Source organism: Mobula hypostoma, chromosome 9 (genome assembly GCF_963921235.1).
Source record: "Mobula hypostoma chromosome 9, sMobHyp1.1, whole genome shotgun sequence".
NCBI lineage: Eukaryota > Metazoa > Chordata > Chondrichthyes > Myliobatiformes > Myliobatidae > Mobula > Mobula hypostoma.
The window spans coordinates 54,964,583-54,984,650 of record NC_086105.1 but is presented as its reverse complement, the minus strand read 5'-3'; the positions used below and the strand labels follow the sequence as shown (position 1 = coordinate 54,984,650).

The 20,068-nt window shown below is 45.4% G+C and overlaps 1 protein-coding gene across 1 annotated transcript in view; it reads right to left on the bottom strand.

Moving 5' to 3' along the window:
* Positions 1 to 20,068, bottom strand: part of LOC134351732 (protein-methionine sulfoxide oxidase mical3a-like) — a 298,787-nt gene that overhangs the window by 141,438 nt on the left and 137,281 nt on the right. The window contains exons 13-16 of the mRNA XM_063058319.1: positions 19,280 to 19,473; positions 12,163 to 12,272; positions 8,639 to 8,683; positions 7,283 to 7,327 (exon numbers count right to left, since the gene is read on the bottom strand). Coding sequence (XP_062914389.1) covers positions 7,283 to 7,327; positions 8,639 to 8,683; positions 12,163 to 12,272; positions 19,280 to 19,473 — 394 coding nt within the window. The remainder of the gene's footprint in view (positions 1 to 7,282; positions 7,328 to 8,638; positions 8,684 to 12,162; positions 12,273 to 19,279; positions 19,474 to 20,068) is intronic.

Genomic DNA, 20,068 nt, shown 5'->3' with positions numbered 1-20,068 from the left:
TCTCAAATAGCCTCTGACAACCAAGTCCAGCTCCTGGCCGTCACAAATGGCTTAGTTACTAAGCCCAGTGGAACCATTTCTACTGATACAGAAGAGGCAAAGGTGGGTTACTGGGGCCTTAAAACCAGCCACTTCAGGGAGATGAGGCTCGTCAGCTTTGGTTGGCAGTTCATCTAGGGGAAGGAAAACTCAGATCTCAAACCTCAACTACTTTGCGGCTATACCCACTCATTGGGAAGGTATCAGGAGTAGATCCCACAGAAAAATCCAGAGCTCGAGTCCTTGACAGGAAACTTCTGCGACGCTGCTGGTGCTGAACCGTATTGGTCTCTGCCATTCCTTTGGGTTCATCAGATACATGGGGAACGGGAGCTTGCTACACGGGCACCAGCTTGCTCTCCATATCGTACAGCCCAGGCTTGCGCACCCGGACAGCTAGGGTGCAATATCCATGGTTGAACCTGACTGACGGACGTCTACCACTAGAAAGGGTGGAAGCACACTGTCTTTTTCCCAGGCAGGGGAGCTAAAAACAATGGGGAGTAGACTGAAGATAAGAGACAAGAGATTTAAAAGGGACATCAGGGATTGCTTCTTTACATAAAGGATGGTGGGCATTTGGAATGAGCTGCCAGAAATAGTGGTAAAGGTGGATCCATTAGTAACATTTAAAAGCCATCAAGACAGGTACATACACTGGAGTGGTGTAGAGGGCTCTGGGCCAAGGACACGCAGATGGGACTAACCTCACTGGAGTGGTGTAGAGGGCTCTGGGACAAGCACAGATAGATGGGACTAGCCTCGCTGCAGTGGTGTAGAGGGCTCTGGGCCAGCACACGCAGATGGGACTAGCCTCACTGGACACCACCGTTGCCATGGAGAAGTCTGGGAGAAGGCCTGCCCCCAAGCAGTATGACTATGACTTCATGAGTGTGGTCAGGGGTCATTGTGTGCACAGTGTGAGAGGGGTCAGAGAATACATTGGATGAGTGTGGCCAGGGGTCAAGTATACATGGGGGAGCGGGTTCAGGGTCATGGTGTACATGTGATGAGTGGGGATGACTACTCTATCTGAACTAACTCACATGTTTCTCTGTCGGCCTGGACATTGCCTCACGTCCTACATCTTCCTGAAGGACAGAAGCACAGAGACAATTCTGTAAAAAATCTCAGGGCCATTGGTCATTGTACAAAGAAACAAAGGAAACAGGAGTCAAGTCAATTTATACACAGTATCAGTAGGGTTAGGGGTCACAGCACTCAGTCAGTGGGATCAGGCGTCACTCAGCACACAGGGTTGGAATATCTGTACATAAGGTCAAGGGTTACTGTACGAGAGGCCAATGTTTACATGGGGTCAGTAAGTCTGGGCTCTCTATGCACAAGGTCAGTAGGACAGGGGTCACACTGTCCACAGGGTCAGTGGGACAGGGGTCACTGCACACCAGGTCAGAGGTCACTGGACACAGCATCCATAAAGTCAAGGATCACTCTGTACACAGGTTAGATGGTCCAGGGTCACTCTGTAGGCAGGGTCAATAGGGTCAAGGGGTCACTGTACAGAGGGCGGGTGAGATCTTCCTCCTCTCTTCACGTGGGGAACTAACTCACTTGTCTTCCAGCTAACTTTATTACTGCTGCCCGTCTGGTAAAACCCTAAAAGAGAAACACAGAGGGACAGGTGAGCAGAGGGGGAAGTCAGTGCTGCTGATCGATCGTATGCGAAAAGCACACACAGGGCAGGAATTATACTAGAGGAGGGATCCCAAGACACTGGGTGTAGGGGTGCCCACCCACAGCAGCACCCTGAACCCCAGGCACCATCCGGTATCCATTTTGCATCTGTGGGATGTCCCAAAGCACCCTGGCTCTCCATTCACAGCAAGGTCAGAGGTGACTGGTGCCCTTCTGTCAGGGGTCACCAGGGTGAATGAAGTCAGGGATAATGGTGTACACAGGAAAATTGGTCGGGGGTCATGGTATATACGGATTGAGGTCAGGGATGACTCTTGGTTATATTACAGGGTAAATAACGTCAGGGGTCACTACATGGTGTGTATGGGATCAGAGTTCACTGTGTACACAGAGCACGAGGGGCCAGGTTTCACCATGTACACAGGGGTACATGGGGTCAGAGTTCATCATGTATAGTACATGGAGTGAATGGGGTCAGGGGTCGGCACTTCCTGCATACATAGTGTGGAGGTTCTGGGGTCACAACGTACAGAGAAAAGTTGGTCAGGGGTCACTGTGTAACTGAGTGGGGTTAAAGACCACTGTGTTCATGGGAAGAGTGGGGTCAGAGGCCAAGGTGTACACAGGCTCAGTGGATTTAAAGGTGTCTGTGTACATGCGGAGAATGGGGTCAGAGTGTTCACTGGGTGAACAGGAGTGAGGATTCTCTATATGAACTAACTCACTTGGTTCACTGCTGACCCGGACACTGACTCACGTCCTACATGTTCCTAAAGTACAGAAAAAGAGACAAATCTGTCAACAATCTCAGGGTCAGTTCCTGATGTAATTCCCAATTGAGTTCGGATCCCAGGATTGTTCGCCGAACTGGGTGCAAGGAGTATCGGCATTAACCCGCTATCACCCTTTATACTAGGTCAATGGGTCTGGGGTCAGTGGTAACTCTGTACGCACTGTCATCAGGGTGATCGGGCACTTGGTGGTGTCTTGGGTTAGTGAGGAGGGTTGCCCATGACTACAGCAGGATATAGACCAAATTTGTAAGTTGGGTGCATCATGGGTGATGGATGGCAAGTGTGAGGTGATGCACTTTGGTAGGGGCCAAACAAGGATAGGACCTACACATACAATGATAGCGCTCTTGGAAGTGTTGATGAAGAGGGACCTTGGGGTACAAGACCTTAAATGCTAGAAAGCGGTTGAATTGGGTGTTTGGATGCTGCCTGGATTAGAGTATTTCAACTATAATAACAGATTGTTCAGGCTCTCCTTACAATTGAAGGAAAATCCCAGGGAATTCTATTAAATATATTAAAATTATTAAGGTATATTAAAAATTAAAAGGTTGGCTAGGGAAAGAGTACGTCACCTAAGAGATCAATAGATGTGTGGAGCATCAGGAGACAAGCCAGATTTTGTGAATATTTCTCACCAGTTTTTACAATGGAGAACATAATGGATACTAAAGGAATGAACTAAATGAGTTATGATATCCTGTGTCGCGAATAAATCACCTGGGAGAAGGTAATGTTGGTCTTAAAGTGAATAAATCTTTGGACCTTCTTGGAAGTATTAGAGAGTATTCTGGAGTAATGTGGATATAGCAGATACTAATTCAAACAAGAACTACTCTTCAGCTCTTATTGTAAATTAACTTCAATTTAATGCTTGTAAAATGGCCCACGGACTGAGATTACATATGCATCAGCCCAATGATAAGTCAATGGGGCAGTGTTAATTGGCCTGCATCAAACCAGGCAATATGAGTTATGTTATTTGCACCATTGTGACAGCATTCAAGCTGGTAGACCAGACAGGTGTTGTCACTTAGCATATTAAACATGGTCACAAGTATAAGTAATCAGTAGTTTTTTGTGTATTCAGAGACTGCCCTGACAACATTAACTTCGGCTGTCTGGCTCTCCATTGTGAGAATTTTTTATAGAATAACCGTGTCAATTACTCTCTCCCAACAAAGGTGTTTGAACCGTCATAGGTGTCTTATCAATTACAATGTGCTTCCATTGTAATTATGTACCTCAAAAAGAATTATTCGTTAACCCAAAGTATTGAAGTAAAGAATGCCATGGTAACTATTGAAATTGTATTGAATCACCGCCTGTTAACTTTGAACTTAAGGGTATAAACTTGTGAAGTACTTCTGGGTTTGAGAGTCTCCATGACAATGGCTACTCCTAATATCATCATCTTCAGTGTCTCTCTGGTGACTTTGACCAACAGAAGGCAGGTGAAGAAACAGCAGATATCCTTGTTCATCTTTACCCACAGGTAAGTTCTGGAATACTGGAGGGTGGGTAACATTGTACTGGCATTTAAGGAATCCAGGGAACTACAGGCCAGTGAAACTGACATCAGTGATGGGTAAGTTACTGAAGGGGACAAATACATAAACATTTGGACAGAGAAGGTCAAATTGGAGATAGTCAGCAAAGATCTGTGTGTGGGAAATAATAGATGAAAGATACCTTGGAGATTTTTGAAGAGGTAGGCTTCGTTGCCTGTATGAACTTGTTGGGCCGAAGGACCTGTACCCTGCTGTGCTGACTTTGAGATAACCAAGAGAATAGCTGAGGGTAGGGCAGTGGCGTTATCTATATGAACTTTAGCATAACCTTTGACAAGATACCACATGGCATGCTTGTTGAGAAGGCTAAATTGCATGGGATCCAGGGAGAGATAACTAACTGGATTGATAAGTGACTCGATGGTACGAAGCAGAAGATTGTTTCTTGAATCGGAGACCTATGACTAGTGAAGCACCACAGAGGTTGGTGCCGGGACCATTGCTGCTTGTAATTTTTATTGTGAATGCATAATGCATGGGTAGTAAGTTTGCAGGTGATACTAAAATAGGTGGTATTGCATTCAGTGAGTAAGGTTATCCAATTACACAGGGACTTTGATCAACACACATCAAAGGTGCTGGTGAACGCAGCAGGCCAGGCAGCATCTCCTAGGAAGAGGTACAGTGGACATTTCGGGCCGAGACCCTTTGTCAGGACTAACTGAAAGAAGAGCTAGTAAGAGATTTGAAAGTGGGAGGGGGAGGGGGAGAGGGAGATCCGAAATGATAGGAGAAGACAGGAGGGGGAGGGATGGAGCCAAGAGCTGGATACTTGATTGGCAAAAGGGATACGAGAGGATCATGGGACAGGAGGAGCGTGATGGGAGAAGTGATGGGAGGCAGAGTCAATAAAATGTGAGTACCTGGGATCCTCAGAAGGTCCAAATTGAGAGGCTCGAAAACGAATCCTAAAGCCAACTGGAGTAAGTTGGCGGCGGAGACATGTTCCAAGAAAGGATATATGGCTGTGACAGCGAGTATGAGTCAAAATGTGGTCGAAAGGTTGAAGAGCCGAAGAAATTACAGATGGGGAGCAGTGAGAGATGGTTTCACTGAACTCCCGTTGAAGAGAAGATTTAAACTTCTTCAGTGTAGGCATCACTGGAAGAGGTTTCGCAGTAGTGAATTTAAAAAAGCAAACACGAGGAAATCTGCAGATGCTGGCATTTCAAACGTCAACTGTACCTCTTCTTAGAGATGCAAACATCGACTGTACCTCTCCCTAGATCTCTGGCTGCCTGGCCTGCTGCGTTCACCAACAACTTTTATGTGTGCTGCTTGAAATTCCAGCATCTGCAGATTTCCTCGTGTTTGTGTTTTAAAAAGGGACTTTGATCAGCTGGCTAAGTGGGCCAGAGTGTGGCAAGAGGCTTTTAAGTCAGACAAGTGTGAAGTGTCACATTTAATGATGTCAACCCAGTGAATGGTCAAAGCCTGTGGAGTGTTGAGGGACAGAGACACCAAGGAGAACCAGAACGTAGTTTCACTGAAACTAGTGTCACGGGTACACAGGATACTTGGCAAGTTGACCTTCTTAAGTCAGGGCTGTTGGATTGGGCGGTGGAATTGTTATTTCCTTGTAGTTTAACTTCCTTGTGCTTGTTTGTATTTTTACATAATTACCTATATACATGTAATTAATTCAGTGTATTTTCTAGTGGTTGCACCTTAGTTACAGTGGCAGGTGTCACATTACTTGAATAAGGACGATCTTATTGGTTAATTCAAGCAATGGAATGTGTGCATTCTCAGCAGTCTGATACAAGAGGGCCAGATCACATTAGTTATTTTCCTTTGCTTTATTCTCTTTGTTCTTCCTTCTGCCACTAGGCTTTGCTTTTGCTCTTCGCCATCTTTCCTTTTCCCTCGTTTCCTTTGCTCCTGTTGCTTACGTTCGTTTTAGTAAGTGATACAAGTTTTAAGCCTCATTCTTGTCCCCTGAATCGTAAAAATGTCAGAATCCAACTGGGCACTGAGTACAGGAGTTGGACCATTGTGTTGAAGTAGTACAAGATATTAATGAGAGCGGACCAGTAGTACCATGTGCAGGTTTGATCACCCTGTTACAGGAAATTTGTTACTATACTAGAAACAGCACAGAAAAGATTTACTAGGATGTTGCCCCAGTACAACAGAGATGTTGAGAAAACCAGGACTTTATTTTCTGGAACACAGGAGACTGAGGGGTGGCCTGATAGAGTTATATAAGATGATGCAGGGCACAGAAAGGGTGAAAGCTGAAAACAAGAGGGATTAGGTTACGGTCAGAGACAAGAGATTTAAAACATACATCTGGGGAAGGAAGATTCTTCACACAAAGAGTGGTGTGTATTTGGAATGACCTGCCAGAAATAGTGGTTCAGGTGGACACATTAGCAACACTTAAAAGCCACCGAGGTACATACACGGCCATTAGTGGTGTAGAGGGCTACGGGCCAAACACAGGCAGATGGGGCTAACCTCACTGGGCAACAGTGTTAGTATGGATGAGTTGGGCTGAAGGGCCTCTTCCCATGCAGTATGACGCTACGCTTAGTGGCCACTTTATTAGGGACCTCCTGTACCCATCAAAGCGGCCACTGGGTGTATGCTTGTGGTCCTCTGCTGCTGTAGCCCATCCACTTCATGGTTCAATGTGATGTGTGTTCAGAGATACTCTTCTGCACACCACTGTTACAATGTGTTGTTATTTGAGCTACTGTTGCCTTCCTGTCAGCTTGAACCAGTCTGGCCATTCTGATCTCTCTCATTAACAAGGCATTTTCGCCCACAGAACTGCTACTCGCTGGATGTTTTTTTGTTTCTCACACCATTCTCTGTGGACTCAAGAGAATGTTGTGTGTCCTGATACACTAAAACCACAATCATTCCATGGTCAGTCACTTAGATCACATTTCTTTTGGCCTGATTAACAACTGAATCTCTTGACCATGTCTGTATGCTTTTATACATTGAGTTGCTGCATGGTTAGTTGTTTAGATATTTGCATTAACAAGCAGGAGGAAAGGTGTACCTAATAAAGTGGCCACTGAGTGTATGACCCCCCCCCATGAGTGGTGTCAGGGGTCATGGTGTACATGGGGAGAGAGAGGTCAGGGGTCACACGGTACATGGGATGAATAGGGTCAGGGCTCACATTGTACACAGTGTGAACTGGGTTGGGGTCACAGTGTACACTGGGTGAGTGGGGAGAGTAACGACTCTCTAAATGAACTAACTCACTTGTTTCGCTGTCAGCCTGGACACTGACTCACGTCCTACATCTTCCTAAAGGACAGAAACACAGAGACAAATCTGTCAATGACCTCAGGGTCATGGTTGACTGTACAAAGAGACAGAGCACACAGGGGTCATTTCACATGAATTATCGGTGGGGGCAGGCAGGGGTCACTGGATTCAGTCAATAAGAATGGGTCACTCAGCACACAGGGTCAGAGTAACTACACAGGGTCATGGGTCTGTGTACGTGAGGTCAGGGTTTACTCTGTACATGGGGTCAGTACTTCGGGGGGTGGCAGATCAGAGGTCACTCTGTCCATTGGGTCAGTGAGAAGGGGTCACTGTACACCAGGCAGGGGTCAATATATATAGGTTCAATGGAGCTAAGGGTCACTCTGTACCGAGCTTAGTATGTCAGGTGGGTGAGATCCTGCTCCTCTCTTTACATGGGGAACTAACTCACTTGTTTCCCTGCTAACTTCATCACTCTTGCTTGTCTAGTAAAACCCTGAAACAGAAACACAGAGGTGAGTGGAGGGGGGAATGTGTGCTACTGATCGACAATGTAGGGAAGCACAGACGGGGTGAGGGTTTATACCGGGCGAGAGGGTACAGGACATTGAGTGAGGGGGTAACCACCCACTGCAGCATCCCGAACCCTGGGCACCACCATGTGTTGAGGTTATCGTCTGTGAGACATCACGCAGCAACCTGGGTTCCAATGCACAGCAAGGTCAGAGGTGACTGGTGGTCATCTGTGAGGAATCACCATGTACTCAGGGCGAATGGGGTCGGGGATCACTGTGTGCATGGCGTGGGCGGGGCCAGGGGGTCACGGCGTGGGCGGGGCCGGGGGGGTCACGGCGTGGGTGGGGCCGGGGGGGGGTCACGGCGTGGGCGGGGCCGGGGGGGTCACGGCGTGGGCGGGGGCGGGGGGGGGTCACGGCGTGGGCGGGGCCGGGGGGGTCACGGCATGGGCGGGGCCGGGGGGGTCACGGCGTGGGCGGGGCCGGGGGGGTCACGGCGTGGGCGGGGCCGGGGGGGTCACGGCGTGGGCGGGGCCGGGGGGTCACGGCGTGGGCGGGGCCGGGGGGGTCACGGCGTGGGCGGGGCCGGGGGGGTCACGGCGTGGGCGGTGTCAGAGGGAATCGAATACATGGGGTGAGTGGGGTCAGAGCTCACACTGCATGCTGGATGAGTAGGGTCAGAGGTCACGGTGTACGCAGGGTGAGTGGAGTCAGGGATCACAGTGTACACAGGGTGAGTGGAATTAGGGATCACAGTGTACACAGGATGAGAAGGGTCAGAGGTTACTGTACACAGGGTGAGAGGGGATGACAACTATCTGAACTAACTCACTTGTTTCTCTGTCGGCGTGGACACTGACTCACGTCCTACATCTTCCTAAAGTACAGAAACACAGAAAATCCATCAATAACCTGAGGGACATTTGCTCTGTCAAGTAGTTTTCTCTAAAATATCAGAGGCTGAGGGGAGACAAGGTAGAAGTTTGTAAAATTATGAGAGTCATAGATAGGTCAGAGATTCTTCTCCCCAAGGTAGGAATGTCTAATACCAGGGAACATGTATTTACGGTGGGTCAGATTTTGTTTGACACAGAGACTGGTGGATGCCTGAAACTGGCTACTGGGAGAGTTGGCAGGTATGATAATGATGTTCAAGAGGCTGTTAGATGGACACTTGCATCTGCAGGAAATGAGGGATCTCATACAGGCAGAAGAGATCTGGTTTAATTCCAGAGTGTGTTTGGCACAAGATCAATTCCTATGCTGAACTCTTCTGTGTTCCCAATGCAATTCCAAACTGATCTCAGGTCCTGGGATCATTCCCTGCACCAGGTGTAAGGAGCATCCACATTAACTCAACATCACCTTTCATACTGGGTCATTGAGTCAGGGGTCACTGAAAAGTGTCAATGGGGAGCACTGGTCACCCTTACTCAGGCCCAGTGAAGTCAGATGTCACCTTGTACACAGGGTCAGGGGGTCACGGGTTACTGTGTACAAAGGCGGGGATCACACTACACACGGTCACAATCACTCTCTACTTCAGCTCAGGGGTTACTCAGTACATGGGGTCATGGGTCACTGTACTTCTTCTCTCTTACACGGGGAACTAACTCACTTGTTTCCCTGTTAACTTCAGCATTCTTACTTGTCTGGTAAAATCCTAAAATAGAAACACAGAAGGAGAGGTGAGTGGGTTTGGGGGAGAGACGGTGCTGATGATCGCCCATGTGCAGACATTGCGTACGTGGGGTCAGAAGCGTCAGTTGAGTAGGGACAGGGGTCAGGGGTCGCCGTGTACACAGGGCGGGCTGGGCCAGGGTCGCCGTGTACACAGGACTGGTGGGGTCACATCCCTTCGAGATGGCCCTGGTGAACCACAGTGATGATCTGTCGGCTCCGTACAGAGGGTGAGTGGGGTCGGGGTAACGAGTACATAGGGTGAGTGGAGGGAGATGACTCTATCCGAACTAACTCCCTTGTTTCTCTGTCGACCTGCAAACTGACTCATGTCCTACATCTTTCTAAAGGACAGAAACATGGACACAAATCTGTCAACAACTTCAGGATTGATTCCATATTAACTCGTTATCGCCCTTTATACTGGGTCAGTGGGTCAGGGGTCAGACTATACAAGGAGTCAATGAGTCAGAGCCCACAAGGCTGGTTGGCCAGGGTGTCACTGTACACAGGGTCAGTGGGGTAAGGGGTCACTTTGTACAGAGGGCAGTCAGGTTACACCACACATGGAGTGACAGGTTAGTCTGTACACAGGGTCAAGGAGACAGCGAGAGCCTCTCTGTTGAAGCAGGGACACACTTGTGCATTTTTCTGTGGGAATACTCTTTGTCTGACTCCCAACAGCTCCCCGAGACAGAAAACACCTCTTCTCCAGATTCACTGTCAGCACCGGGATCCCGGTCACACCAGGGCAATAACTGTACTGGATGGGCAGTAAGTGGGAGACTGGGACATCTCACATCCCTTGTCCCAGGTGAAGGGCAGATACTCACAGCTAACCCTGGGGTGAATGGGGTCACGGGTCAGGGGTCACAGCGCACACGGGTCGAGACAGGTCAGGTATCATGGGGCGAGTGGAGATGATGACTCTCGCTATCTGAACTAACTCACTCGTTTCTCTGGTGGCGTGGAAACTGACATGTGTTGTGCTTTAGCCTAAAGTACAGAAACAGAGACAAAACATCAGTCAGTATCGGGGGCCAAGACAGCCCTAGCCAGTGGACTGGGGGGTTTGATGATAGAGCCAGTGGGGTGAGCGAGACCGAACACCAGAAGACCAGTGGCAGTGAGAACCATGCAGGCACCCAGCGGGGATTACTCAGAGGGCACGATGAACATGGTTGAACACCCACGTGTGAATTCAGTATGAGTTTAACTCGTGAGCTTGCACGACTGTAGGCGCAGTGGGCCAAGTGTCAGCTGTGTGACTCTAACACAGTAGGTGGTGGGACAGGAGAGTGAACACTGGTGAACAGAATGGGGCCTCTGGACATTACTGAACTTGGTGGATGTGGGGCTTAGCACAGAAAGGAGTACGAGGCAGTGGACACAGGTCGAAGAGAGCAGGAAGTGCGTCAGCCAATGCCTGTGGATGCAGCTGATGGGAAGCAGCGGAGAACACAGCGGGAAGGAGGGTGGCGGATCTAGTGAACACAGTGGAGAGCAGGCCAGGAAACAGAGTGAGATGTGGGCTGCTGCACAGGTGAAAATGCAGGAGGTGGGCTACTGGGCAGCAATGGTGGGGACAAGTGCGACAGAAATGGAACAGGAACTGGGCTGATGCACGTGTGTAGGCAAAGGTGGGACACGGGCAGTTCCAGGGTCATGTCAGGGCTGAGAACTGCCTTAATCCATTCTTTTCTTGAGTCAGAAATGAACAATTACATCAGAGCTTCATTTGACACCAATGTTTATTTCTACCCCTGTTAGTCGCAGAGCACAAGGTAAATGGAGACTGTGATGCAGGTCAACATTGTGGTAAGTGAGGTATTGTAACACTGAACGACGTGGCCCAGGGCATGGTGGTGCGGTGGAGGGGGTAGTTGGAAAAGTGGGCAGGAATCAACAGCGAGTCAACAAATGGAAGTGTCTCTGTGGACATGTCATCAACACACCATTTGACCTGGGGCAACAGTGAACTCTTGTGGAAATGGGTCACTGAACACATCAAGATGAACGAGAGGGCATGAGTGAGCTCTGTAAGTGACCTCACAACTCCTGTGTCATTGTGGGACGTGGACACTAGTGAGCACAATGGGGAGTGAGTCGTTGGACTAGTGAGCGCAGTGGGAGAGAGTCACCAGACTAGTGAGCTCGGTGGGAGTGAGTCACCAGACTAGTGAGCTCAGTGGGAGTGAGTCGCCAGACTAGTGAGCTCAGTGGGAGTGAGTCGCCAGACTAGTGAGCACAGTGGGAGTGAGTCGCCAGACTAGTGAGCACTGCGGGACTGAGACGTCAGACTAGAGAACACAGTGGGAGTGAGATGTTGGACTAGAGAACTCTGTGGGGAGTGACCAGTAGACAACAGTGAATATGAATGAACCCTGCAAAGATCATCAGCAGCAGACACAAGTGTCCTTGGACTGTGATCATGGACCACAGACACTGGTGAGCCGAAGTCAGGTTGCCTGATTCTGCGGCCTCACACACATCCTGTCAAAGGAACCAGACCTGCACCTCCCTCTTATTCTCTCCAAGTTCCTGTATCACTATGTCCAGAGCTGGTGGAGCATAAACCATTTCTCCCCATGCTTTTCTTCCCTTTAGTCACAGCCTCTACGGGAAGAATAACAATATCACCCCTCCTCGCACACATCCCTACCCCTGTCAGACTACCTTTGGTGTCCATTTGCGAGTGATGTTCTGTCCCAGCCTGCTGAAGAAAGCGATGGGTGATTTCGTGGAAGCGGAAACATTGGACTTGTCATGAAATCCCAACAGATATTCTGTGAAGAAAGAAAAGGCTGTTGAGAATTGTCACCCCATCGACACAATCTTTGAATGAGTCACCACCGATGTCCATTAACCCACAGATATGAACAGAGCCCCCCAAGCCCTTTGAACTTGTCCCATGTGACTAAGCTCTAAATCAGAATCAAACGTTTTGTTATCTAGGGCTAAAAGAATTTCAAAGCCGTGACTGGATAAATTTAACAAATGCCTAGTGTCCACGCTCAATCTCCACACCTCAGCACTTTGCAAAAGTCTTAGGCACATATATGTAGCTAGGGTGCCTAAGACTTTTACACAGTACTGTACTGGTCAATCTGGAGTGAACAGTGAGTTTGAAAATCTGGCGGGAGGAAATGATACTGGGAACAGCAAGGGTGGAGTGCTGCGAGAGAGGTGTGGGTGCAGACACACCCAGCCCTGAGACTCCGGGCAAGGTCAAACTGGTTTATTGATCATTACAGAATGTCGCTCTCCGGTGCTTCCCGCTCCTCCTCTCACTTTCCCTTTTCCTGCCCCTTTCCCACTCTCGGTCCATAATACAGACCATTTGATCATCACTCATGAAATTTGTATTCTTTTGTGGCAGCAGTACAGTGCAATACACAAAATTACTATCGTACTGCGCAAAAGTCTTTTTTTTAATTTTATTTGGATAAGGAATTCACAATTATCATGTACATTTTTCACACATATAACCTTTTCCATTTTTTTATATGTATAAAACTACAATTATTTATACATTCTTAAGTACACATTGAGATGATATAAAAGGAAAATAAACATTTAAATAGATAATTATGTACTGTGGTAAATCTAACCTATTAGGCTAAGTAATGAAATTAGTTGTTAAGAAAAATGGTAATAATAGTTTCCATACAACCCTTCTGGACCATTTCCACTGGTCCAAAATGTTGCATACAAGCCTATATACCAACCATTGTAGGTGTTTATATCCCAATTTGTTCGTGCTTGTTCCTGCCCGCAGACATAATTATCCAATCCCTATGTACTTATTTACTTAATTTTTTCATTTTTTTTATCCCTTTCCCAAATCTTTCCCTTTACTTGTGTTAATTCTCTATTTTCCAAAAAAAAAACAAAATTTAGACTAGGGGTGCTTACGTTAGCAATATTACTGTGTTGATGAGAAGACTAATATAAATCATTAGGAGAGTCATCTAAAGTCTGCTCGCATTGGGGTTATATATTCAATCCATTTATTCCAGATTTGATAAAATGTTTCTTTTTGAGTTCTCAGGGAGTAAGTCAACTTTTCCATTTTAAATATTTCCAAGATAATTCCGTACCAATCTTCTAATGTAGGTGGTATTGGATTTAGCCATTTTCTAGTGATAGATTTCTTACTTGCCGCTAAGAGGGCCTGCAGCAACTTTATATCTTCCTTCTGTTCAAGGAACAATACATGCCCCAAATAGAGCGTCTCAAAGTTCAGAGGTATCTGGGACCTAAGTACCTTAACTAATATTCTATGAATACCTTCCCAAAATAGACTTAATTTAGGGCAATCCCAGAAAATATGAAAATGATTTGCCTCCTTGGAGCCGCACCTTCTCCAACACATCACATTTGTATCTTTATATTTTTCCTGATATGGGGTCTTGAAGTATCTTATAATGTTTTTCCAACAATGTTCTCTCCAAGTCAAAGAATTAGTCGAGGACCATTGAAAGCTGCAGATTTTCCCCCAAGCCTCCTCTGAAAGTACCAACCCCGCTTCTTTCTCCCACTTCTCTTTAATATACAGTGTATTTACATTTTTAGCATGGGAGAGTGTATTATATAGGCGAGAAACTGATTTACTAGGTATTGAACTGCAAGCCGAATTCAGAATCTTGAAAAATTCTAATTCTACTGTTGATAGGTCTGTATATCTACAACTCTGGTTAACATAGTTTCGTATTTGAAGGTACCTAAAAAAGTCATTATGTTCCAGGCCATGTTTGTCCTGCAGGATTTGGAAACTTTGTAATACTCTTTTATCTATAAATGAGAGGTAGGTTGTAAGACCTTTCTTTATCCATAGCTCAAATCTTTTATCTCCTCTGTTGGGAAGGAATTCGGTATCATATGCACACCATCTAAAGAGTTTTAACATGTTATTAATTCCACATGAATTAACCACCTTCTGCCATACTTTTAATGTAAGATTTATCCAAGCATTATTAAATTTTTCCAACTGGGCCATCAATCCTTTGTCAGCTATTGAGGCCTGAAGAGGAAAACTGTCAACTAATCCAAATTCTATTTCCTTCCATCTAGCCTTATATTCCCTATTACACCAATATAACAGAGGGGTTATCTGTGAGGCATAAAAATAATTTCTCAGGCAAGGAAGAACCATACCTCCTCCTTCCTTCCCTAACTGTAAGGTGTTATATCGAATTCTAGGTTTCCTTCCTTGCCAAGTGAAGCAGGAAATCCATTTGTCCCATTCCCTGAATTGATTATCATCCACCTCCACTGGTAAAGTACGGAAAAGATATAATAACCGAGGAAGAATATTCATTTTTATAGTATTTATCCTTGAATTTAAACTTAAAAAGGCGATAAGATTCCATCTATGCATATCTGCTTTTATCTCTGAGATTAATGGCCCATAATTTACCTGTGACAGTGTTGAAAGATCCTTCGGCAGGGTTATTCCTAAATATTTTAACGATTTAGCTTCCCACTTAAGATCGTATGTATCCTGCAATTTTTTGGATGATGTATAATTTAGGGACATAACCTGCGTTTTCTTTACATTTATTTTATAACCTGATATTTTCCCAAAGTCATCCAACAGTGTAAACAATTCTATAAATGATTTTTCTGGTTCACTCAGCTAGACCAAAACATCATCTGCGAATAACGCCACTTTCTGTTCAATCCCTGCCACCTTGATACCTTTTACGATTTCGCTCTGTCTTATTAGTTGGGCAAGTGGTTCAATATATAGCGCAAAAAGGAGAGGAGAAATTGGGCATCCCTGTCTAGTGCCTCTCTCTAAAATGAAGGAGTCAGAGAGGTCCCCATTTATCTTAATTCGGGCTGTAGGGCTGTCATATAGAGTCTGAATTACTTTAATAAACCTTTCTTGAAAGCCGAATCTTCCTAACACTCTGTATAGGAATGCCCAACTAACCGAATCAAAAGCTTTCTCAGCGTCCAATCCTACTACCATTGTCTCTGTCTCGTTCTTATTAACCTGTTCTAATATGTACAGAGTTCTCCTTATGTTGTCCTGTGTTTGTCTTTGTTGAATAAATCCAGTCTAGTCTAAATGGATTAGGCCAGGTAAAAGCTTTTCCAATCTGTGCGCTAATATAAATGTAAATAGTTTGTAATCTAAATTAAGAACTGTAATCTAAATTAAGAACACTAATTGGCCAATAATTGCCACATTCTAGTTTATCTTTACCCTCTTTAGGAATAACTGAAATAATCGCTTCTCTCCAGGAAGGTGGAGTTTCTCCTCTCTGCAAGATCCAGTTAAAGGTGTTAAGTAGTAATGGGGCTAACTGTGTCTTCAGGGACTTGTACCACTCTGAGGTAAACCCATCAGAACCCGGGGACTTTCCAGCCTTTAACCTAGAGATGGCCACGTTCAGTTCTTTGACAGTTACTGGTTCTAATAAACTTTCATTTTGTAAATCTGTAAGTTTAGGTAGATCTAAAAAATTCAATACACTGTCTATATAGGGCTCATTGGGGGCCCGGGGTTGGGAGTACAGCTCTCGATAATATGTTTCAAAACTCTCTTGAATTTTCCCTATTGTACTCTCCACAAGCTTTGTCTTTGGATTCTTTATTTTATGAATTGTATTGTCTGCTTGTTGTTTTCGTAATTTATATGCTAATAATCTAGCTGATTTACCTCCTACTTCATAATTCTTTTGTCTCAGGTAAAGAAAATTTCTTTGAGTTTCCAACCTATAAATATCATCAATTTCACTTTGCAATTTCCTAATTTCCTGTTTTCGATTTGAATTACTTTTGTTGCTATCTACAACTTGAAGTTGTTTTAATTTTCCTTGAAGGTCTGCTAATTTTTGTGCATTGATTTTTTTCATGTGAGTAGTAATGGAAATAATTTTCCCTCTCAGTACAGCTTTCAATGTATCCCATAAAATCACTGGTGATGTTTCTCCCGTGTCATTAAGGTCTAGATATTCTTTGATTTCTCCCCTTAATCTCTCCATTACTTTCGGGTTATTGAGTATATGTGAGTTTAGCCTCCATAGTGTTTTCCTCATTTTCCTTTCCAGGATTAGAGACATAGAGACTGGGCTATGATCCGACAGATCAATTGTTGCAATATTACAGTTTTTTATCCTGAGTCTATCTGTATTAAAGATAAAGAAATAGTCTATCCTTGAATAGGCTGAATGAGGGAAAGATTAATATGTATAATCTTTACTAGTAGGGTGTAATTCCCTCCAGACATCTATAATTCCCAACTCCTCCATCAATGAATTCACTTTCCGAGTCAGAGGTTTATTCTGAGTAACTATTCTTGAAGAATCTAATATAGGATTTAATCTAATATTAAAATCCCCTCCACAAATTACTACCCCTCGAGAACTGACCATTAGGTCAAAAATGTGTCTATAAAATGACCATTCACTACCTGGAGGAGCATAAACATTCAGCAATGTTATTTCTGTACCTTCTATTCTTCCTGTGATTTTTACAAACCGTCCTTCTTTGTCTCTAGTCTCTGAAATATGTTCATAATTAAGAGTACTTGATATTAAAGTAGCTACCCCTCTTTTGTGACTCAATTTATATGATGAATAAAATATATGCTTAAAGCCCATTCTTTTTAATTTTCCATGTTCAGATTGGCTCATATGTGTTTCCTGGAGGAAAGCTATTTGTGCCCTCTCTTTTTTCAATTTAGACATAATCTTATTTCTTTTAATTGGATTCAAAACCCCATTAACATTATAGGAAATTATTTTTACCAATTCAGTTTGCATTTTTCTCTAGTAGAAAAAAAGCACTCTCCTTTTCTAACCAAACAGTAAGCAATCCCTTCTCAACAGTAAACCAAGACATATAACCACACCCTAGACATTTCTGAACGTATAACATTTAAAAATTTTTCCCGACTTCCCACAGTGAGGCCTGAGCACCGACCCGCCTCTGTTCAGAGGGATAACCTCTATCTTCACCCTGTGTTAGAGGGCCCTCAGCAGTTTGAATAATCATAGAGAATTTTCTCCTATTTATGTCTCGACCATATTGCTAGCATTCAAGTTATTCCGCCTAGTTTATTTTCAGTTACCAGTTTTCATTTTACTTTTAAGTCCGATTTACTCTTTTCAGTCATTTCTCTTAATTAATCTGTATTCTCTGTACATTCGCGTCTGAATATTTGCAGTTTTTCCTTGTAGTTTGACACTCTGGTTCGAGTGGAGCGTCCTCGCCCCACTAACTGCCACGGCTTCTGCCGAATCCTCTCCAGTAGCGACTCCGGTTGGGTGATAACTTTAATAGGTAGTCCCCGGTCTGCCAGGTCCAACGTTGCCTCCTCCACCATAGCGTAAGTTTTTGTCCCTTCGTCGTAAAAAACTCTCAGCCGAGCTGGATACAGGGTCTGGAATCTGATGTTGTTTTCCTTCAGGACTCTCCGTGTTTCCGTATATTCCTTCCGTCTGGCAAGAATCCCCGGTGTGTAGTCGTGGGCGCAAAAGTCTTAAGACACATTGGAGAGTGTGTGTGAGTGAATGTGTGAGAGTGTATGCGCGCGCGTGCGCGCGCACACACGCACACACACACACACACAAAATGTTGCCTGCAATGGGAGCTATGTTTACAAGGAGAGACCAAGAGACCGATCCCAGGAGATCAGCAGTTTCTGAGATACTCAAACCACCCCTTCTTGCACCAACAATCATTCTACAGACAAAATCACTTACATCACATTTCTTCTTCATTCTGATGTTTCGTCTGAAAAATGACTGAACCTCTTGACAATTTTCATGCTTTTATGCATAGAGTTGCTGCCATGTGATTGGCTGATTAGATATTTTCATTAATGAGCTGGTGTACAGGGGAACTTAGTGGCTACTGAGGATGTATGGCATAATCTTTCTGGATGACCTGCACACAAATCTTTCCACTTTGCCTCTGTACATGTGACAACATTAAACCGATTACCAATACAAATCGATGCCCATCCATCCCATTGATCTCCCAGATACTCATTCCTATGCTCAGGTTGAGAAGAGGACGTAGCGGTATTTCAGTGGAGTAAAGGAAATTGCAGTGATTATGAGAGAGGAGAAGAGGACCTGTTCTACCATATCCTGCAGTATTACTACATTAACAGCAACAGGTTTAGACTATAGACCATAAGACATAGGAGCAGAATTTGGCCATTTGGCCCATCAAATCTGCTTTAGCATTTGATTTATTATGCCTCTCAACCCCATTCTCTAACGTTCTGCCTGTAACCTTTGTCGTCCTTACTAACCAAGAACCTATCAACATCTGCTTTAAGTATGCAGTGAATTGCCTCCCACAGAAGTCTGTTTAGAGTGAAAGATGAAATATTTACAGGGAACATGAGGGGGAGCTCCTTCACTCAGAGATGGTGCGAGTGTGGAACAAGCTGCCAGCAGAAGTGGAAGATGGAGGTTTGATCGTAACATTGGAGAAGTTTAGATAAGTACATGGATGACAGCGATATGGAGGGCAATGGTCCTATGGGACTAGGCAGAAAATCAAGCTGGCATAGATTAGATGGGCCAAAGGGCCTGCTTTTGTGCCGTAACACGCCATAATGATGCCTCCAGATGCTGAAGCACTGGTCTCTATGAGACCTTCTGTCCTTCCAATCAGTCCAGCTCCCCACCACTGGCTAACATCTCCCCCAGGGACCGCACACAGGGGACACAAATGCCTACTCATCACGCACCAGTGGAAGACACTGCCCCAAAGGCAGGTGCTGCACATTTCCCCAGTGCACACATGCTAAAGTACATCTGCTCACCCTCTGGAGTGGTGTCCTTCAGCATCTCGTAGAACTGCAGCAGGTACATCACCATGCTCAGTTTGTCCGGCTCCCCCACCGATGCCATCTCCTTCCCCGTCATGATGGGAGAGATCCCAAACTCCCGCTCCGCAACGTCAAACGCAAGCTGATTATTGGCCTCCACGTTCTTCTCATTCAGCTGCTGAAAGTCTCTGCAGGAAAATAGGAAAGAACATTGGTTTACCTTTCTCCATGAATGCCACACTCGCCATTGCAGAGATTGTAACCACTTGGTGGCACTGAAATTCAGGGGATTGACTGACTATCAGAGGTTCCCTGTAGGAAGAAAGGTCCAGTGGACTCTGGAATTTCTCGTGGGAATTTAGGAAAGTGGGTGATCTCACAGAAACATTCTATGATGGGATGATGCTATGAGATGGTGCTTCCCTTTATGGGGGATCTAGAGTCGGAGAACTTGAAATAAAAGCCGTGCTACAGACGGTGACATTGAAGCAGTGAGCTGTTGGTATCCCCTCTCACTGTGGCAGGAGTGTCACCTCTCTCTCCCTTGTTAGTGAAAGAGAGAGAGCCTGTGGCATGTTGAACTATTGGGTGAACTGTGGTTCTTGATGGACTCTAGATCGTGCATGGTCTCTTTGGGGGCTTTGCTCTTGCTTCACGCTGAGTGGTTTTGGGGGGGGGGCTGATGCTTTTGCTGAGGCAGGTGGGGGGAGGGGCTGCTGCTTGTGCATGGGAGGAGGGAGGGGCAGCTTTGGGGTTCTAACGCTTTCCTGTCATTCATTCTTT